The 21984-nt window shown below is 37.1% G+C and overlaps 2 protein-coding genes and 1 long non-coding RNA gene across 7 annotated transcripts; 2 read left to right on the top strand and 1 right to left on the bottom strand.

The window, feature by feature from the left end:
* Positions 1–916: 916 nt before the first annotated feature.
* On the bottom strand, positions 917–9084 carry LOC119981658 (COP9 signalosome complex subunit 7-like). 3 transcript variants are annotated; one of them, XM_038824740.1, is made up of 9 exons: positions 8635–9084; positions 6410–6485; positions 3400–3488; positions 3096–3185; positions 2941–2985; positions 2748–2818; positions 2154–2292; positions 1550–1652; positions 917–1326 (listed from the first exon to the last, which is right to left on the bottom strand). In XM_038824740.1, the coding sequence occupies exons 1-8, from the start codon at positions 8791–8793 to the stop codon at positions 1584–1586; spliced, it is 738 nt and encodes a 245-aa protein (XP_038680668.1). In that variant the 5' UTR covers positions 8794–9084; the 3' UTR covers positions 917–1326; positions 1550–1583. The 3 variants fall into 3 exon arrangements, with proteins under 3 accessions (XP_038680668.1, XP_038680666.1, XP_038680667.1); XM_038824738.1 differs by having other exon boundaries at positions 1550–1635; positions 8635–9082; XM_038824739.1 differs by having other exon boundaries at positions 1550–1655; positions 8635–9080.
* A 1058-nt stretch (positions 9085–10142) lies between these two features.
* Positions 10143–13177, top strand: LOC119982315. Of its 3 annotated transcripts, none has more exons than XR_005464342.1 (3): positions 10143–10241; positions 10699–10858; positions 11225–13177. It is a non-coding gene; the product is annotated as an uncharacterized LOC119982315 (long non-coding RNA). The 3 variants fall into 3 exon arrangements; XR_005464341.1 differs by having other exon boundaries at positions 10149–10858; positions 11225–11564; positions 11921–13177; XR_005464340.1 differs by having other exon boundaries at positions 10149–10858.
* A 3333-nt stretch (positions 13178–16510) lies between these two features.
* Positions 16511–21166, top strand: LOC119982609 (nitrate regulatory gene2 protein-like). The gene is made up of 4 exons (XM_038826081.1): positions 16511–17940; positions 18116–18300; positions 18594–18817; positions 20056–21166. The coding sequence occupies exons 1-4, from the start codon at positions 16626–16628 to the stop codon at positions 20840–20842; spliced, it is 2511 nt and encodes an 836-aa protein (XP_038682009.1). The 5' UTR covers positions 16511–16625; the 3' UTR covers positions 20843–21166.
* The last annotated feature ends 818 nt before the right edge of the window (positions 21167–21984 follow it).

The following is a 21984-nucleotide window of genomic DNA, read 5'->3' as shown; positions in this document are numbered from 1 at the left end:
GTTTGGTAAAACTTATAATATAAGCTAACTTATAAACTTTAAAAAAAATATATTTAAATTTAATTTAAAAAGATAAAATAAAAAAAAGTTATAATATTATCTTAATAAGAAAGAAAAAAAATTGAAAAAAACAAACATAAACTCTAAAAGAAGTTTCAATTTGAAACTTATTTTTTTGGAGCTTATAAACTAGTTATATGGTATGTTTGGCATAACTTAATAAGCTTTGCCAAACAAATCGATTTTAATGTGGCGAAAATGTGTCGCCAAGTATTTGATATGAGTTTCTTATTATTATTTTAGGCTTATTTACGCGAATGAAATTGTCTAAAATAATGACAAGTGTCTTAAATATTCAAACAACAATTTTGCCCTTGATGTATCCTACTTTGCTCGTTTATATCCTTTTAAGTATAAAATATCTCCTCTCTATCCTTAATGTTTCATAAAACAACTCAAATCTATCCCGATTTTACTATTTCGATTGTATTTGATTGGATTTTGCATACGTGGAAATCGGGAAGCAAACATAAACTTGAATTCGAGACAACTATTACAAATTTCAATGGAAGACTGGATTTGTTATAAAATACCAATTGAAGTAGAAAGTTTGTTCAAACAACAAAGAGCTGGGTCAACTATTCAATCAAATGAGATTGAACATGTTTCCCACCTCTTCTCAAGAAAGAAGTGGACTATTTCTTTGAAAATTTGTGCTCAATTTCATGTGACAATTCCACCAGGATCTCTTCTTTAGTTGGGGAAAGAATCCGCGCGAATCAAACTTGTTTGAGGAACATATCGAGAGAGAATTGGATTTGATTATACAATGTCAAGTGTTTTTTTATTTTTATTTTTTGAAATCCAATGTGTGGTTAGTAAACAAAGATTTAAAAAAATGATGTTAAGAACATTATGAAAATAACATCAGCTACAATATTATCTAACAGTGAAAACTTATAGCTGCACCAACTATTCTCGCCAACTCAAGACTATAATATATCATAACCAATTTTTGTCACAAAATAATGAGTTAGGAATAACACTTGTTCAAGACAGGCAAACCATTTCCCAATTATTACTCCGGTTGTGACTGACATTCACCATCTTCTACCAAATGCCACCCAAAAAAAGATGAACATTATTTACATTCCATTTTTTACTAAGTACACCCCACTCTAATGTGTTTTTAGAGGGTTAATGAGGTGTATTTAATAAAAAACGGGGTGCAAATAATGTTCATCCAAAAAAAATCTGGCTGCATGTCTAACACCAATCCAACGAGTTCCACAATCTCTATATTTTTACGGAACTGGATGCCGCCTCCTGCATTTTTCCAAGGCATTTGCCAAACAATAGAAGATAGAAATCAGGGCTGATAAATAAAGAACTTTAGGAGTTCAAATGAGCTATTGCACAGAATGTCCTATGATGAAGGCTAACAATGATTTGCCCATCATAGGCGTCTGTACAAGCAAGCAAAAATGTATCAACAATTTGAATATGTGCATTATATAGTTATATCTAGTAGAGAAATCTAAGACATCACCTCTTAGGTCGGCTCCTGTCTTCCTCATAGTCCATCACCCCATCAGGTCCTGCGAAGATCTCATGCCCTCGGAAGTCCATGTCGGCCTGCTTACAGTTTGTAACTTCTGCCACAACGTAAGTAAGACACATCGACCAACATATCCACGTAATTGAATACAACTCAATCCTTAACCCATACCCTTGACTTGCTACTTTTAAGAAAAGAAAATGGTAATAAAATAACAAATAACATAGATAAAGCCACTCTCGTTAACAAAAATAGGCAATTTATTTTTTTCAAACAGCAACAAATATTGACATAATTATTCAGGTTTGCACAAAATTAATGCACATACATTGGTTCTTTTAATAAGGAAACAATATATATGTCATGAAATTAGGGGGGAAAAAACTGTCCTCAAGTTAAGCATGTATAGCTCATCATTTTCTTGTCAATTTTTCTATATATGCATACGACGGCAAAGAGCAAGTTAAACAGGTAACTTTCTAAAACAACGCTGTCCTCAAGGGATGCCCGGTTCTATTCACTTTGTACAATTCATCATGATGGTAAAGCAACAAAAACAAGAAGCATTCAACTAACAAAGCAGGATATAACTGACCTTGACGGCAAGGGACTTCTTCACATCTTCCACTCTGTCTTCCAGATCCTTCTGGTGCTTCTTGTCTAACTCGCTCATATTGTCAGCCCACTTTATCTTCTCTTTAATAGAGACAAGTAGATTATCAGAAGTAGTCAACCTAGATTTCAATTCATAGATTGAAGTTAGAAATTATGCTGGACACATCAGACTTGAGAACAGGAAGAAACTCATGCATAAAGGTAAAGCTACAAGCAGACAGGAAAACTTTATCCATAAGCTTTTAGCCAGAATTATGGTAATAATGGAACCATGCAAGATCTACAATGAACACCTTAAGCTAGCCAGCCAAATAAAATAAAAGCTAACATGTAACAAGAGAATAAACATCATCCACAAATAGGACCTCAGTTCGCGAATATTAAGATGCAAAAATAAAAATACACAAATTCCTTTGACATGAGAATTTTACAAAGTCAAGTAACTATTCCAAAGGTTTCGGACAGAGATACATTATTTGAATTTCCAGATAACGGTGGCAATTCTATACTTAGCAGCACAACCAAATATCAGATTTCAACACATTCAAAATGCTGATGAATTGGAAATCTTTACCAATTAGATAGTGTTTCTATCATATTTCCAAGTTGTCCAGGCCTCAAATCCCTCCCAGCAGAAAATTGGATCTGAAGTATAAAATAAATATTTGAAAAAACAATAAAAAAAAACTTAAAGGAAAAAGAAGAAGTTGTAGTGGTAATAATAATGATGATGATGATACGAGATAGGAAGGATAGAATTCTCAGACCTCAAAGCACCTTCGCAACTGATCCAGCTTTCCTCTAACTACGCCCTAAAAAACACCCAGAAAAAGAACAGGTTGCAACAATCAGGACAATTACAAGAAAAGGTGTGATTCTATTTAGGGACAGAAGATTGCAATCTAGGTAGGGAAAAACCTACCGCATACATGCACTCATTGATGAGAAAATCTTCAAGTTCACGCACATTTCTGACATATATCTCCTGCATTAGTTGATCATAAGGCACTACCTGCAAAAGGAAAAATTATTATAATTCTTGAGAGAACTTCTGCCAAAATCAACGCCACAGAATTTTAATGATTACTGTTAAAACAGTCCAAGCATTACTATATAATAAATGTTTGACAAAAGATGCAAGACAAATGACTGCCTACAATAAGCCAAATGTTGCCATGGAGCGACCATTAAAAAACACGAGGGTTAACATTTCAAGCAAGGGATACCTTGTTTGTTTCTGCCAGAGTAAGCACAGTAAGTTGCTTCAGCTTGAGAACTTGATCAGGAACTAATGGTGGAAGACAGCCAATATTATCTATCACAAGAACATCTGGTTACAAATTGCGCCATGACTCGAAAATACGACACAAAACAAGCTCATAGATGCAGTTCATAGAACAATTGATATGTACACGAGGAAAGGGGAAAAGGGACCAGTTCCAAAGTTCCCAATCATCAAGCTTATACTTCCATAACAACAACTAGGCAAAGTAGCCCTATTAACTGAAACAGCAACACCCAATGTAGCTCCTTAAAACCTGTCACAATAAGAAAAAGACTAAAGGGACAGCCAAAGACATGGACACACAACATGTGTATCTTGTATTCTCTTGCATGAGCATGAAACTTCTCTTTTGTCTTTTAAGGGAAGAAAAGATAAAAGAAAGTGCCAAAGAATCATTCCAGCAGAAAATTATGAATACACTCATGAAGTAACAGATACTCTAATTGTATCCATGTCAGTAAGGATTCCGCAACCATTTCAGTCAAAGCCTAAAATTCGTACTTATCCAGAAAGCTTAAAGCTCCAGCCACTCTCATGAGCTCCTGCCATATCAACATGCTCATTGCTTTAACTAACTGTTTCAAAGTACATAGTTCACGCCAAAATCATATGCAACAATTATCTACAAAAGCCGAAGCTCAAGCCAATTTCATGAGCTCCTAACCGTATTGCAATCATATGCCTATGCTCACGCATGCCAATGTTGTCCAAACGATATTTATCGTGATTGCAAATTTTTATTGGGCTTATTCAATAAAATTATTTGGACTAAATGTCTACAGCACATGTAGCAAAACATGGAAGTAACCCAAATACTTCACCATTGGAGTATCCTGCACCAAGCTTCCCTCTTAAATGTGATGCATGTATGAATTATACTGATAGATATGACATGTAAAGCTTTTGTGACCTATGCACAAAGGATAATATACGGAAGTCAGAGAGAGGATAAACGCAGATAAAATTCTAATTGTCACAACTCCAAGAAAATTGTGAAAATGCCTAGTAAGCCAAAGCTAGACAGTAGTACAGTCAACTATTCATAAACTGATCCAATTCAGCTTCTTTATCAACAAACAGTCTATTATTTCTCTACAGCCACACCAACCAGCAGGTAATAATAGAAGTGTTTAACAAGAGCTTTCCCTGTCCCATGTTTCCAAGCCATCCCCAGGCAGTCAATTCAATTGACATCACTGCTACTCCCAATTAACTCCAATCAAACATTTAGCATTTTCTCTCATGTTGTATTATAAATCACTTAAACAACTACACAATGCAGTAAGGTGACTTGAACACCAACTGAAACATCACCATAATGGTAGGATCCTAACCTGTCCAATTACTGAGCGCAAGTGCGCAACAGCTAACTTTCTTTTAATGCAAAAATAATCTTTATTCAGGGTCACCAAGAAGGTGAAACCCAAGTGAGAGAGATACAAGAAGACACAAAAGCATAGAAAAATAAGACAACAACAGAACATGAGGAAAGACAAAACTAAAAGCAAACAAGCTCATAGACCCCAAGAGTGCAACAACATTTTCAGTTGCCCCTACATAACTAGGCCCTCTAATGAATGTTCGTATAAACATCATAGCTAAAGCTATCAACAACAAGAAAAGAGGACAATGAGGAGTTCAAAGAAGTACAACCTCAAGTCATTAAATGTGGAGAACATAACAGATAAGATTAAAAAAAATGCAAAAAAGCTGAATAGGTACTTTCCAAAAGAGTGTTGAAAATGGTGAGATGGGGAAACCTAAGGATTGAAGTTTTTCTCTGAATTGCATGGAAGATGGAATTTAATAAAAACACGATATTTTACAGTTTTCATGAGAGAAAATGCGGAGCAGATATGAAAAACTAGATAAGTGATGGTATGATGACACATGGGGAGAAGATGAGAGAGGGAGGACGAAGGGAAAAAACTATCAATGGTAAATTATATTACTGATCAAGGACACAGCAACTTATAACCATATCGCAAAAATAAGTCGGAAGCATAAACACCTAGTTTTCCTGATCCATCGATAAGTATGGGACTGAATACCAAAACACTGTACATTAAATCCAGACTGTGAGGATGTCCAGTGATTGCAAAAGGCTATGAAAGGGGAAGGAAACTAAGGGAACACCTAGTTCTTTGAATGCCATAACCAGCCAGTAGGAAGGTACATGCATTTGAAATGATAGTAGACCAAATGGATCCCATTTTATTGGATAGGCAAGGTATTATCAACTTACGCCAATCCCACTTGCAGCAGATGTCACAATAATTGGTAGCTTATAGAAGCATACCACCTTATAGATCATGTCCCAACCAACTACTAAAACCACAATCAAATATCTAGCTCGAGATAAATCCTGTCAGCTCACACTTACAAATAATAGAAGAAATTTCCAAAACAGCCAATAGTCTAATACCAGTCAAATGTTTTGGAAAACAGCATTTGAACTGTTCAAAACACGAATCAACACATAATTATGGAATAGATAAACATCGAACGAGCACACAAATTTTCCTAGAAAAGAGGTTTCCGTTGCAATGTTCAATTCCTGATGTATCATTAAATTTGGAACTTCAGATGCAGATGCTTAACGAAAAGATTTTACGTTTCAAAATCAAATCCAAGCTACATATAATAGTCAACACTATAACCATTCCCTATGACTTAAAACCTTTTGATCTAAAGACCCTATAGCCAAGTGCAATCACCAGAGAAACCTGTTTCCCAAACAACATATATGTATAGGTTTAAAATCATATCTCAAACACAAAAAATACTAAAACAGGCAAGAATAAAATAGCTTTTTTTTTTATGAAAAGACAAAAGATCAGACCAACAAATAACAAGTACCAAATATGATTTGCATAAAATATTAGAGAAAGAGAGAGATGGCAGATTTCTTTCTTTTTCTTTTTTAAAGAAGCCGGAGTTACTGAGCTTACCCTTGTAATCACTCCATGTGCCATGTGCAAACAAACGCAGCACATCTAGTAATACAGAACTTTCAGTTCCTTCAAGCTGCACAAGAAAAAAGAGCATGTAATCCGATTGCGAGCGATATTGAAAAACTAAAGCCAAATCACAACATAACTTGAACACAACACTGAAAGCCAATAATCGGATAAAGAAAATGATGACAAGAAAAAACTGACAGTTCAGAAGGAATACAAATCCAGGGAAAATAAATGAAGAATGTTACAGAAAAGCTAAAAATACATGAAACAATTGATGAATGTAACAGAAAAAAACACACAACAAAAAAATACAAAACAATCAAATTACTAGTCTAAAACAAAGGACCGAGATGAGATCCGATGCGCCATTAGTCTATTTTAATTGTTTTACTTGGTCAAAAACTCATGGGTACATTCTTCTCATGAACCAAGATAGATCAAATAAGAGTATCTTTAAGACTGAGGATAAATTTTCCGCATCTTCTCTTCTTCACAGAATATAAGGTTAAAAAGTTGAACATAATGACTTAAACAAAAGAGCAAACTAAAAGGGAAACTTTCTCCGCAAAGGATTTCTTGACTCTTTAAAAAAAAGTAATATTAAAGGAAATTATTTTCTTACAAGGGTTCCTACAAAACGTAATTTAAAGGAAATCATCTTCTAATAAGGATTCCTGCATCGCTTCACCAATCCTGCTCATTCAATCCGACTCGCCATTCCACTAGGGAATCTCAAAACTGGAGCCAAAGCGAAGCCTTGACCAGATTGTCATCGGAGCAGATAGAAGGAATTTGTAATAGATTCCTTTACAAATTACAACAGCATCTATTACCTCCAAAACTTGGTTTTCTAGCTGAAATTCATCTTGGCCAAGAAAAGTTTGAACTTTTTCAAAACACATAGCATTTGCTCTGCTGCTTCTTCAATAGTTGCTACCACATTCTCACATTCTTCTCCCTTAACCTCCTGAAATACAGCTTCAACTGCAACTAAACTCACCCTTGTCTTAAAACCAATTTCTTCCTTCGTCTCTCAAAAACTTTACTCCATAAAAAGTCTACATGCCTAGATCTGCACAAATTGATCTCATGATCCTTAATTTGTGTCGTCCTGATTTCTTCAAGTTTTGCCCAAACGGACTCCAGTGTAACTCCTGATGATTGTTTCTCCCCTTCTAAATTGGGTTTGGTCATCTTCCCAATATCAAATCCAAAGTAAGCCACTCCTTGTTAACATTAAAAAGTTAGAGAAGTCGGCTGCTCAAAACCTCTCTTTGATACCAATTTACGTAGTTTTTAAAATTCTGGTGTAGATTTTAACTATGACTGAGCAAAACCTGAAACCCTATCCCATTAAGGATAAAAAGCACTGACATGCACACAAAAAAAAAACTACAACTCAATAGATTATTTAAGTGAGCATGGAACCTCACCAAGGTCAAGCCACATTGGACCCACCCCTACACCACCCAAAAAAAAAATAGAGACAGTAGCAGCCACTGGCAAACAAACTGCCAATCTACTATCGTGGCATTAATTCTCAGATGCAAAAAAGATTCAAACCCAAGAAATCAGAGTTCCCAAAAATGCATTCCTAGCCCTAAAATTCCATCCCTTCTTGGGCTTCCCTTATAGATCGAGAATTGGCAATATATAGATTCTTCAGTCGTTTATGGATTTGACATTCCATATTGCACGAAATCATCACCGTATCCAAACTACTTATTTTTCCTTTCTTTCATCTCAGCAAATACATTAACTATGCCAAACTACTATCCCTTAAAACATCATCGTTCCATAATCAACTGACGAGGCAAATAGCAAGTCAGGTGCTGAATACACTATTTCTCAGCAATTTATGGACTTAAACACATGACTACATGAGCAATTGAGCATCCATATCAACAAAATACTCCCGAAATCCCAACTATATATATTTCCTTGCTTTCTTCTAATCAAATCCATTAACACCACCAAAACTAATCCGTCAAAACAGAATCGATCAATAGAAAGAACCGGCAAGTAACAACAATACGGAACTAGTATCATCAACGTTATCTCGCTTCCACGTGATTCCCAATTAACAAACCACACACACAAATTTTGACCAAAACAATATTCAACAAGAACTACAAATCCCTAAAGAAAACTAAATAAGCACAGGAAAATAAATAATGCAAACTAAAGAACAACAAAAAAGGTGTTCGGCTTGCCTCGGCAACTGTAGGCACGTCGAGAATCTCCGAGAAGGCGAAGAGGGAAGGGTGCGAGGTGGCTTCCACAATCACAGGCGCGAGAGCGGAGCCCTTGTTAGCCGAGGCTTTCTTCACAAAGTGATCGATTAACTCAGCTTGCTTTTGCTCGATGTCCATCTTTTAAAGAAAAATCTCAATACGAGCGTAAAATAAACAAAAGAGAATTCAAATCAATTGTATGGAATATTAATGATGTAAAGCCGTAAGGAGCATTGAAAAGAAATTATGGTTTCTTCGCGGAACCAGAGCCTGTGTGAACGACAGATATAGACTTCTAGGGTTTTAGGGATTGTGAAAGAGAGCAGCGATTTCGTAAGTGAACAAGGACGGTCTCTTTGGAGAACGGAGAGGGCTAGAGAGACGCCTTGTTTCTGCTTCCGGATCAATATATGAACAACTCTTCCTGGTAACATATAATTTTGTATTAGTTAATTGTAATTAAGGGTTGCCCGTTTGGAGAGTTTGGAGTGTTGGTTGGGAGGTGTTGGGTTGGGAGGGATTGAGAGTAGGGGTGTAAACGAGTCAAGCTTTTAACGAACTATTCGGGCTTGAGCTCGATTAGGCTCGGCTCGAATTCGTTTAAGTTCGAGCTTGGCTCGAGCTCGAACAAAGGTAAAGGCTCGTTTAATATTCGAGCTCGAACTCGAGTTTTTAAGTGTTCGGCTCGAAAGCTCGATAAGAAGCTCGGTAATAATTAATTAAAATTTTTAAAATATATATATTAAATATCAATTAAATATATATATTCTTGTTCGAGCTCGTGAGTTCGTTCAAATTTTCGAGCTAAACAAGCCGAGCTCGAGCTCGTAAAAAAAGACTCGAGTCGAGCTCGAACACAGTTTTGAGCTCGTCTCGAGCTCGAGCTTGTACCAATACATGTCGAGCCGAGCCTGAGCATGCTGATGTTCGGCTCGGCTCGTTTACACCCCTAATTGAGAGGCGTTGGGATTTTTATATATAATCTTATATAGCGAGATTTTGTCTCAATTCTGAACGCCTGAAACGATCAAGCCAACCTTCCAAACCCAACACCCTCAACCCAACCCAAGACCTTCCAACCCAACCTTCCAAACGGGCAAACCCTAATTATAAGGTGATATAACTCCTAAAAAAAATTATCTAGTTTAAATTTGGGTCCGAATCCAAACACAAAAAAAATTTAATTTAATTTATTTGTATAGACCCTGACTCGAATTAAATTATTATCTGATAAGTAAGTTCAAAATCCAATCCAAATTAAGGTGTCGATATGTAAATATTTCGTAAAAACATATAGTCTCCAATGACCCATTTCGGAACTTTTTTTTGCACCCCTAATTAATTACCACAAAATTTTCCTTTTTTGTAATTTATATTTTTGTGTTTTTTGAAAACGCGATTTTCAGTTAACCGCGTTTCTCAAGAACGCCACCGTCTACGTCTTTTCTGACCTCTCATCGCGTTTTCTAAAAACCTTCGCCCCCTCTTCGTCTTCTGTCGATGGAGAGAAAAAAACAGAGTGGAGGATGGCAGCATATTCGCACTCCAACAGAGTGGCAGTTATGGCCACAAACGACGACGCTTCGGTCAGTACTAATCTTCGCTTCCATATTATTAGTTTCGTTTTATTTTCGTACGCTCCATCAGTTCCTATTCTCCTCATGGGTAGCCTAAGATTTTCTCCTGTTCCTCTGTTTGGATGCCTAGAGAAAAAATTGCACCGGAAGAAAATTAGGAGGAGATTCCCTCTGGCTTAGTCTGCTTTGGGAAATCTATCGTGCGTTTGTTATTTTCAGTTACTGTCTTGGATTGGATTGAAGTACTGACGCAATGTTAATTTAACCTGTCATTCTGCTTTATTTATGCCTTTCATTAGTATGTGTTCATCAATGATGAATATTTGTTCGTATTCTTTATACATACATTGTCCTGCGGAACTGTGAATTTCTAGACGGAGGTTGGTTTCCTGGAAAATGAAATTAGAAGAGTCTATGTTTTGGAATGATCTATCATTTTGTGCTAGTTTCCGTTTTGGTTGCTTAGGAATTTATAATGTGGAGGTTACTTTGCTCGTTGGGCTGCGTTTTGGAAGCTTCTTTTTAAGTTTCTCAAGAGTGAAGTCAATTCTGATGAAAGCAGCTGCACAAAGAAGCAGATATTGTCACTTGGAGCCAGCCTCGATACAACATATTCCCAGTTGCAGGTGCCTGAGTTTATTTGTCAATTGGCATAAATACAGACCATCCAATATGTTCTTTTCCATATCATGTTTAGAGTATCATATTTTAGGCAGAGCTTTTGGTTTTTTCATGGTGTCAAAGAGTTGAACTATGAAAATAGATGAGATGGCGAATGCCTGATAGAATTGATCAGGTCTTACAATTGCTTACGTGTTTATATTTGTTCTGAGTTGTTTACTTTATGTTTCAGCAGGTTTCATGTGTATTTTCATTGGCATGATATTTTCTGCACATTTTTTGGCTTCTTAAGCTATCATCTGTTTCTAGATAAGTTTGAATTTAACTTTCAAACTGGAATCACGTAACAAACCTAATGTTCTTTTTGACAGAGAGCCTTGCACATGCCCTGGCCGCCTTTCTGGAAGGCAAATTCCTGTTTCAGGTCTTTGGGAATTCTTTTGCCTGATTTGGGTTGTGGAAAGATCCTATCGTAAAATCATCTTTCCCTTTGAAGATTCTGGGATTCTAAGGTGTCTTCCAGTCTGATGTAAAGGGAAGTTCTTGCATTGTTTGGTTGTGTATCTTTTCCTTCCTTTTCATCTACTTTATCTTTTATACTTAATCCTTTTTCTCAAGATTATTTGAAAGATTCTTCTTGTTGATGTTACCCTAACTAGGATTGAACGGCTGGAATTGTTCAATAAATATGAAGAGTGGCACATGATACAGGTAAGTCAAGACTTCATGCGCTTATTGTAAAAGTGCTGGCTATTTGAATACTTGGTAGTCGTTACTAGCATCTGTGGGCCTGGACCAAATAAAACTAACTTTTGTGTGTGTGAAATAGAGTGCGGGCTAACTGTAAGGCCAGCACAGCCCTGAGTGGGTCTTCTCCTGACTAAAGGTCCACTTGTCGAGCAGTGGACTCCCTTTGCAGGTGGACAATAGTGGCTGCATAACACATGCATGCTTCTGTTTCAAATCCTGAATTAATGCTTAGCTTTTGGTGATCATGAATTCAGTTTGTTTCTCTAGTAATATGTTTATAATTTCTCAAACTTTCTGTGCCAATCGATGTTTTTTAGGAGCACTACTGTGTGGCTTATGCAATCAATGACATGATGGTATGTGCATTCACGAGCCCTTAATGCCAGTTCAGCTTTTTTTCTCTTATCTGCCTTATTGTTGCTTACTTCTAGTCCTCTCCTCTTTTTTTTTGTCATTGTGGGCTTTAGAAGTTCTTCCATCATTCTTAGAAAGAATAATACGACCAAATAGGTGAAATTGTTGAGATTTTTCTTTTTATTTGTCCATTTTCTGACCACGAGCTGTATAAGATATACATAGAAGGTCCACTTGACATGGATAAGGTTTGAATACTGATGCCAGGTTTATATGACTCGGGGGTTGTTAGGAAATTCTGGGTTCCCTACTAACCAGCAGGACAAGCTGAGCACTCCTGCAGGAGCATCTCCATGACAACACAAGGCTAAACCATTGCGTCGCAGTTGCCTGTATTTGGTTGAACAATTGCCAGTAGCTGAAGAGCACGTGACTGACACGTGCCATTACATGTTCTGGTTTGTCAGGTAAGAAGTTGTTTCGGATGCTAGTGCTTATGTAGAGTCTTAGTTAAAAGTCCTCACAGGCATTGATGGCATACGTGGATGCATTGCCAACTGCATTATATTGTTATTATTATGATTATTATTATGGTTGTGGTTGTGGTTGTGGTTGTGGTTATCTTTGTGAGATGCCATTGCCTAGCTGTTAGGCAAAGAAACTTATGGGATCCACACCACACCCAAATTGTGTCAATTCTATTACCTGGTGGGGTCTGGTTCATGAGGGTAGCTATTGCCTCATGCATAATTTTGTTGCTCTTTTTAAATTAGCTCCTTGATTTTGTTCCTTTCATTCTTGTCTTTATCCTCTTTCTTGTCCTTTTTTCCTCGTGAGAGATCTGTTATTCTCTGGATGACCAATACCTGAACCTCCACCGGAGTGGTAAATATTGCAAAATCAATGTGATTTGTTAAAATCATCACCACCCCAAGATTGGAAACCTCATTCTTTATGTGGTGACTTTCATCCAACAACAATAGGAAAGGAAGATGTTGAAGAAATTCAAGTAGATGTGCATTACAGTATGATACCAGACCTGGGGTTTGTGCATTACAGTATGATACCAGACTTGGGGTATGTGGGAGGCTATATTAGGTCAGTCTGACATTGTTTTACAATCTTGCTAGTGATTTATTTCGAAATAGTTTGTCATAAATGTTGTTCTAAGGTATTGTTGTTGTGTTTGGCCTTCTTCATCAATCATCACTGATCTCTAATGCACATTTGTTCTGGATTTAATCTAAAAGACTGTTCATTATGGTCTGCATATTGAAATGGTAATTTCAAAGTCACCCTTACTAGTTTGAAAGTGATTCGGAACCTATAATGTACTACGCAAGTAGTTTATTACATGGGTGTGAGATTACAGGAGTACAGAGCTGCTTCTTTTCTTTTGGAAAAAAAGAAATCGACACTTACTAGTTCTAGAGTAGATGTATAGATTTTAGAATGGCTTTGAATCAATAGATTCTCGAGCAGTGCTGTACTTCTTTTAATGTTTTCCGAAGGATGGGAGAGATGAAGTAGTTTGTTGGCTCAAAATTTCTCTTGTTTCACACTTCTAAACGCAGTGGTCACATTTTTCTCTGTTTTCCTACTATCCAAGACTCACCACATTATTCTCTAAATTATCATGCATCCTGGCAGTTTGTCTTGTATTGGAGTCTAGAGAGAATGGGTGTTTTGGTCCCACCCAACTGGAAGTTTTGATTGAAATTAAATATGCGTTCTTCTTTTTCAAATAAAGACTACTTTTTGGGTAGGGGCAAAGGGCCAAGGCCCCACTTATGTTTACCTTTTAGAAGGATAACGGTTGTATCAATTTCTATGGATTGCTGCTAACCCTTCCTGCTTCCCCCTCATACTCGGACCTTTTTGGGTCAAGATTGAGTTGACTACTTTGACTGATGGTGTATTAGTGAATTGTTATGGACCAAATTATATGTATTTGGGAGGTCCTAGTTCGATTCTCATTAGAGTAATAAATTTGTATGATGTGATTTTCGGTTACTAAAAAAGGGTGGGTTTTTGAGTCGGACAAAGCGAATAAACATTCAATTTCAGGGATAATGATAGGGTTTTGCTTTGTACTTTTTGCATTGTTTTGTGTCTCTTTCCTTTTTAAAAATCAAAATACTAACTTGGTCTTAAGTTGCCTTAGATTTTTTAAGTACTGGTGCTGTCCAATAATAGAATGGAAGTTATTGGAGTCCATAAATTGTGGAGTCACCTAAAGAAGAGTTCATCTTTGTGGAATTTTCTTTAACCAAATCTGATGGTCATCCTCTCACCGACAATCTTCTTTCGGTTATGTCTTAAAAAAATTGTTTAATTTGTGGATAACAGGTGATAAATTCGATGCATGGTGACATAGACATTAGCAGTTCTATATTAAGCTAAAGTTTTACCCGAGTAGTCAATAGTTAGAGTGGTAAATATGATATGTTTTACCCTCGTAATCAAGGTTCGAACCCTCTTTTCATTTTAATAAAAAGACTTTTTGATACAACTCTATAATATTATCTTCTCTTACACTGATAAAGGTAATATATATTCATGTTAAACATCATAAATAAACTAATATAAGAATTACCCTAAAATAATAAAATTAAAAACAATTAGAGGCATTAGTTAAGAGGAATTCATTTATGCCTTTAGAAGCCTTGAGGTAAAATAAAATAATGAATAAATTTTTGGTATGAAGAGGAATCAGATACTGGTGAAGGGCGCTTTCACCCTGTTTTAAGTTCTGTATCTAAATTTTATTGGAAAAGAAAAAAAAAGTTCAAAGTTAAAAACTCATTCAAAATTTTGTTGGGAAAAAGTTGGAAGTTAAAAACTTTCTTCAGAAAATTTATTGATAAAGGAAGAATAAAGGAAAAAAGAAAGAAAGGATGATGAGTATGTGAGGTGTGGTCCAGTAGGACCATTGACCCACTCAATCTCTCACTGTTTACAATTCTCTATGCCTTTCTTTACAGCTGCTTCCATTTATTGTAGAACGCAGTAGTGGTTAGGTAGCTTATATAATGATAATCCATGAGAGTTTAAGTCTCTTAAATGAAATTTTAAAATATTTTAACTCTCAAAATACGTGTTAGATTTTTAAAAAAAATCATATATTCAAAATCAACACATAAAACTCTTTTTAACAAGATTCATTGCCGATGAGTTTTATTGGATAAATTTGAATTCTATTATTTTTTCCAATAGAATTTCTTAATTTCATTATTTTTTAGATGAAATTTTAAAAATAAATAAATTCATAACTAAAATAATGAATCATACACTTACTTTAAAAAACAATAAAATCCATATTAAAACAATAAATTTTGGACAATAAATTATGGGATAAAATAGTGAAAATAAAATTATTCTATTTATTAAATTAATGGAATAAACATTTTAAGCTTTCATGAGCTACCAAACTGATAGACTACATATCACTATATGGGTTACCTAGCACTGTTAATTATGGAATATCTATGCCTTTTCCTCTTTATTATCATTTCGCTTCCTTCTTTTTTTTATTTTTTTAAATTAACCTCTTTGTTTTTCTTTATTTTTTTAATTTTGATATAATGTATTAGTTAAATAAATTTAGGAAAACGTGCATGGTTTGAATTTCCTCATTTAGACACCAATTAACAAAGAAAATATGTATAGAAGAGAGACAAACATAGAAAGTGGGGATTTTAAAGTTTGTTGAACCAACATTTTCTCAGCTACAAAAGAATATTTAACTTAAGAAAAGCTTGAGCAAGTTCATCCAAAAGACATAACAAAGGGAATAATATCTACAAGACTACAACCACCATTTTTTTAGGCAAGAAATTTTATTGCTAAAGGCTAAATGACAACACAGAAACATAACCATTAAAACGAAAAGAATAATACTCTTTATTTCACCCTTAATTAATGTGGAGTGTTGAATGTTAAGCAAATCTACATGTGTGTTTATAATAAATAGTTACGAACATGTCACGTGGAACCCACCCAACTGGATACTGGACAACTAGCTGGTAAACTCGAGTCCCATTGAAGTTCTCGCAAATCCCGTGAACAAGTTGAGACATGGGTCGAGATCTAGTGCAGGAAGATAACGCAGGGTGTCATTAACACACGTTGAATTGAGTAAGAATCCATCTCGTAAATTATAAAATAGAAATACCAATGAGATTTCAACTAACGATTCCTTATTTGTACTAATAGTTACCGTTGTCAACTTTATCATCTCAACCAACAACTAATTGTTTCCTAAAACATCCCACTACCCACATTAACATTGAACACCTTATTTAATCTTTTTTTTTCCAACCAAAAAGCCTAGAGAATTATATTATTAAAAAAAAGGAAGAAACACTCAACAAATAACGCCATTATAATAACACAATTTGACAGCAAAAATTTTTTAAAATGAAATAAACTAAATGAAGAACAAATGCCATAAAAGGACATTCACAGACAACACTACTATAATGAAATTAAATAAAATATGAAAATAAATAATAGAGATTTGACAGACCGACCCCAACAGTCCAAAAAAGTCCTACTTTAACCCCTCCCCTTTCTTCTTCACTTCCCCACTCTGTCGTACAAACCACTAGAGAGACTGCTCAATTTTTCCCAACTGGCGGTGCAACACACTCGCTCTCACTTTTCTCTATGGGTTGCGCAGCTTCCAAGCTCGACAACGAGGACGCCGTGAGGCGGTGCAAGGAGCGCCGCCGCTTAATGAAGGAGGCGGTCTTCGCTCGCCACCACCTCGCCGCTGCCCACGCCGATTACTGCCGCACTCTTCGCTTAACTGGCTCTGCTCTCTCCTCTTTCGGTTCCGGTGAACCCCTATCGGTCTCCGACCGGACCCCTGCTGTCCTCTTACATACGACAAATCCGTCTCCATCTCCTCCTCCTCTTTATTCTGCTTCCTCTAATCCGATCCCTCCACGTGCAGTTCCGCCATCACCCGCTCCTTCGTCCGTCCACCCGCCGCCACCGCCACCGTTTTCTCCATCCCCTTCTCCTACCATAGCTCGTTCAAAGCTTCCTCACATCCTCCCTGCCTCGAGTATGGACTCGGCCGCCAATCATCGTCGCCGAAAGCCTCCAAGGTCGAAGCTTCCACACATATTATCAGAGACTAGTCCTTCTTCGTCACCGAAGTCCAATTTCAGTGCCAATTATCAGTTCCCGACGGCGTACCAAGACAATTCTATTTACTCAAGAACGCCTTCTCAAGCTTCCTCGGTATGGAATTGGGAGAATTTCTACCCTCCATCGCCTCCGGGCTCTGAATTCTACGAGCGGAAAGCACACACGCAAGCTCAATCCCCAAATCAAAGCAATCATCACTATAGAAACGATCATCACTTGGACACCGATGATCCTGATGCTGACAGTGATTATGACGAAGGTGGTGATGCAACTGAAACCGAACGGTCAGAGTACGACTTCTTTCAATCCAGGACCGCTAATCAGAATCTGAATCAAAATCAGAATCGCTACAGGAAGAAACACGATGTGAATGGTTACAACAGCAATTACAGTGCAGTCGGTGAAGAGACGGAGAGGGAAGAGGTGCAGTGCAGCGAGTGGGGGGATCACTACAGCAGTACAACGACATCGACTGACGAGGAGGACGATAGGGAGTCGAGATCAGAGATTGGGACCCGCTCGAACTTCGGGTCAGAATCAGTGCGGCAGCAGCCACAACTGCAGAAGCCCCAGCCACAACAGAAGCAGCAACCAAACTATGGGAAGTCAAATGAGGCAAGTAAATCGGATAAGTCGGAGTCATCGAGTAGTTACAGAACCGGCGAGATCTCCGATATGAAGATGGTGGTTAGGCACAAGGACTTGAAGGAGATCGTGGATGCGATTAAGGAGAACTTCGAAAAGGCTGCAGCCGCCGGGGATCAGGTCTCCGAGATGCTCGAGGTAGGAAGGGCCCAGCTCGACCGGAGCTTCAGCCAGTTAAAGAGTGAGTTTCTTGCCTTTCATTAATGAAAACCTTCGAACTTAGTGTAAATTATGCAAATTGAGCATTGAATCAGAATTTAATTAGATCAAATAGAGGGAAAATGATTGATTCAGATTTTATTTTGGATATTATTCGCGATTTCATTAATTTATTTATTTCCTTCTTCGTTTTGCAGAGACGGTGTATCACTCGACCAGTGTGTTTGGCAACCTGAGCTCAAGCTGGACATCAAAACCGCCATTGGCGGTTAAGTACCGGCTCGACACTGGTTCGCTCAATGAACCAGGTGGTCTAAAGAGCCTCTGCTCGACTTTGGAGCGACTCTTAGCGTGGGAGAAGAAGCTCTATGAAGAAATCAAGGTGCAAAATTTTCCACTATTTTCTCTTATTTTTGCCCTATGCTGATGCTTTAGATTGACAACCCATTTTTATAGTGATACTTTATGGTTCTGTGTCATAAACTATTCATTGTATTGTACCCTTTAGAAGGTAGTGATTGTATAGCATTGATAATAAATAGAAGTTGTCTAGTCTTGAAACTTGATTTTAGTTGGATTAGTAGGTAATTCATTGCTGTTGTATTCATGTCTGAGCTTTGTGGTTTCAGATTGGTAAAGTAACTAATGTAAGCTATACCATATTGATGAATGTAGGCTAGAGAAGGTGCCAAGATTGAGCATGAAAAGAAGCTGGGGGTATTGCAGAGTCAGGAGTACAAAGGAGAGGATGAAACAAAGCTAGACAAGACCAAGACTTCAATTAAAAAACTGCAGTCTCTTATTATCGTCACTTCTCAGGCTGTCTCCACCACTTCAACTGCTATCATCGGTCTCCGAGATAGCAATCTTGTTCCTCAACTTGTTGAACTCTGTCATGGGTTAGTCATTTGCTTTTTGGAAATTTATGATGAAATTTACTGTTGACGCGCATTCATTGTCTTTGATGGCTTTTTGCAAATGCTATGCTGCCCGTCTTTCTACGACCTCTCATCCACTGTCCTCTTGGATGAATTCTAGAATTTGTGTCAGATATTTACGTTGATCTTTTAGCAACATGCATTTCCACTATCTGGTTCTGTTGGTTCAGTTCCATTTACTCATATAAAAGGCATGAGATGATATAATGCGAGTTATCCATTCAAAAGAAGAAAAAGACAAATGATATCCCTAATTTTTTTAATTTGTAACAATATTATGTAGTTACTGGCCTTTTTTATCTGGTAGGTGAAGCATTATTGGACACCGTTCTGCTCTGCCACTTGCATCATCCAAGCTGTAACCACATGGCCCTATTGACCTTGACTGTCTAATTGCTAGTACTCAATTAATTCAATTATTGGCCCCTCACTTCTCCTATCTGATGTTTGTGTTCCATATGATGGTTAGGTGCATGAGACTTTACTATAATATTTCCCACTTTGTTTAGATTGGATGATAGGTAGCTTCTATAGATATTGTGAACCAAAACCTCTACTTTTGTTCTTGTTGTTGCCGCTACTGTGGTGGTTATTATTGGTATTATTATTGAAAACTTGCTGATATAGTGGTGTTATGAGTAAGCATCAACAGTGGTATAATTTTTCTTTTTTCAGAACTCGTCCTGACCATAAAAGACTTCCGTTATGGAGTGTTATGTGCTCCGAGATGTTGAGGGACTTTTATTTGTAGCGATTGTAGGAACTTGTGGAAAGGAAAAGAGAGGATAAATCTAAAACTGTGAAAGTGGTGTTATTCCCAGAACTTTAACCTCTTAGCTAGTGCTAAAACTATTGACAGGAAAAAGGTGTTGGCAGAAAAAAATTTCTTCGTCTTCTGGATCAGATTGAAGATTCATAGCAGTTTTGCAATACAGTCTGGGTTTAACAGTTAGCTTAACCTTGAGGTAGTCATAGTAGATTTGCTCTAGAACTATCAGAAACATATCACTACATATACAGTAATGTAAACCATAAGCGATAGGAGAGGAGGTGCATAATATACGTCCAGTAGTGTCAGAGGAAGTCTCTGTACCATATCATAAAATTCATAATAACAGTATCCAGACTCTGTTGTTGGAATGGGGAACATTGCTATAATGATGTACTTATTTTCTTTTGCATCTGACTATGGAATGCAGGTTTATGTACATGTGGAGATCAATGCACCAGTACCATGAAATCCAGAACCACATTGTACAGCAAGTCCGTGGACTTGTGAACAGATCTACCAAGGGTGACGCAACTTCTGAACTGCACAAGCAGGCAACTCGCGACCTCGAGGCAGCTGTATCTGCCTGGCATTCTAGTTTCTGTCGACTGATAAAGTTTCAACGGGATTTTATCCGGTCCCTTCATGGCTGGTTCAAACTTACTCTTATCCCTGTCAGCGATGACAACATTAATGGTAACAGAGAAACATCTGAGGTATATTCCTTTTGTGATGAGTGGAAGCTTGCTCTTGACCGTGTGCCTGACACTGTTGCTTCTGAAGCCATTAAGAGCTTTATCAATGTTGTCCATGTGATAACTGTTAAACAAAGTGAAGAGTTCAAGATTAGAAAAAGAACTGAAACTGCATCAAAAGAGCTTGAGAAGAAAGCTTCATCTCTTCGAAATATAGAAAGAAAGTTCTATCATTCATACTCTATGGTTGGTATTGGGCTACCTGATTCCGGTCCTGATAATGGACAAGTATTAGATGCTAGGGACCCCCTGGCAGAGAAGAAGTCCGAGCTTGCTGCTTGCCAAAGACGGGTCGAAGATGAGATGCTGAAGCATGCCAAAGCAGCGGAGGTGACACGAGCATTGACACTGAATAATCTTCAAACGGGCCTGCCTGGGGTTTTCCAGGCATTGACTAGTTTCTCTGCATTATTTTCAGAGGCAATGGAGGCGGTATGTAACCGATCCTACGGAATTAAATAGATACACACATAATTTTGCTTCATGTATCTCCAAGGTAAATCAAATTCATGAGGGCTGGGTTTTTTTTTTTTGGGCTTTAGGCTCTTATGACTATTATAGTTTTGTTATTTTTTATCCTTCACAAAGGCAGGGTTTTGACAGCAGGTGATTTTTTTTTAACATGTAAATGTTAGGGGTCTTTTGTCGCAGTTTTTTTCCATCCTTTTTTTTTTTTTTTGTTAAGAGTTAAAGTATGTGTACAGGAATTTGCTTGGATTGGTTAATGAGAAGCTCATATATTTTCCATAATGATAAATAAATTTATGCCTTCTGCATTTGGTGTGAGAGTGAGACCTTCATTCTTGCAATACAGTCTAGGCTAACATTTGTTCTATTTCAACCAAATAGAAAATATTGTCTGCACACGCAAACTGAAAGTCTGTATCTACTCGCAGAGTCAAACTACCACAAGACTTTCCTTATTTAATTTTCAAGATCAATTTTTCCAATCTGACAACCTTCTGTTTCTACGTCAATGATTTGGATTCCAAAGTAGAACCCAGAGGATATCATCACCAGTAACAAACAGTTCAATTTCTACCAAATAGAAATTATTGACTGCACACACAAACTGACAGTCTGTGGGGCTCTCTCTCAGCCTCAGCCTGTTCAAAAAGATCCAGATCTTGCGTCTGGCATTGCACTGTAAAAGGCAAGGCATAGCATAGTTGGTAATCATTTCAAATAATGGATTCCAGCTGATATTATAATGATTCATCTACCATCCGCCCGCTTCAGAGTTCAAACCTGTCAAATTCACATACTCTGCCCACAGAATTATGATTGGTGGGGGCAAAATAAGCCCGAAGCCCACAATCCCCAAAATAGGCCCACGCCCGAAATAGGACTACTTTGACCAACCAATTGTAGAAGACTGATTTATGGTTTCAAAGATTTCTTGTTCAACTGATTCTGGAATGCCTATGGATTGGGGTGAAAACGGTTGGTTTTAATCGGCTTTTTCTTCTTTTTTTTCATTTTTCATTTTTGACATAATTTAACAGATCAATTGGTCGATAATTATCGATTTTTTCAGCTTTCAGTCAATTTATTTTTTCGGTTGATCCTTTAAAGAAATATGTAAAAAGGTTTAACTGAAAACT

The sequence above is a fragment of the Tripterygium wilfordii genome, chromosome 17, assembly GCF_013401445.1.
Source record: "Tripterygium wilfordii isolate XIE 37 chromosome 17, ASM1340144v1, whole genome shotgun sequence".
NCBI lineage: Eukaryota > Viridiplantae > Streptophyta > Magnoliopsida > Celastrales > Celastraceae > Tripterygium > Tripterygium wilfordii.
The sequence above is the reverse complement of the archived record's forward strand: the minus strand, read 5'-3'. Positions and strand labels throughout refer to the sequence as shown.

Bases quoted from the DNA above. Each gene is read 5' to 3' on its own strand.
- LOC119981658 (XM_038824738.1), bottom strand. From the start codon at position 8,793: ATGGACATCGAGCAAAAGCAAGCTGAGTTAATCGATCACTTTGTGAAG. The intron at 3,186-3,399 runs GTATCCCTTGCT...TTCCTTTTGCAG, and splicing joins CTCTGGCAGAAACAAACAAG to GTAGTGCCTTATGATCAACT. The intron at 2,819-2,940 runs GTCTGAGAATTC...TTTATACTTCAG, and splicing joins AGTTGCGAAGGTGCTTTGAG to ATCCAATTTTCTGCTGGGAG.
- LOC119982609 (XM_038826081.1), top strand. From the start codon at position 16,626: ATGGGTTGCGCAGCTTCCAAGCTCGACAACGAGGACGCCGTGAGGCGG. The intron at 17,941-18,115 runs GTGAGTTTCTTG...TTCGTTTTGCAG, and splicing joins GAGCTTCAGCCAGTTAAAGA to AGACGGTGTATCACTCGACC. The intron at 18,818-20,055 runs GTTAGTCATTTG...TATGGAATGCAG, and splicing joins CTTGTTGAACTCTGTCATGG to GTTTATGTACATGTGGAGAT.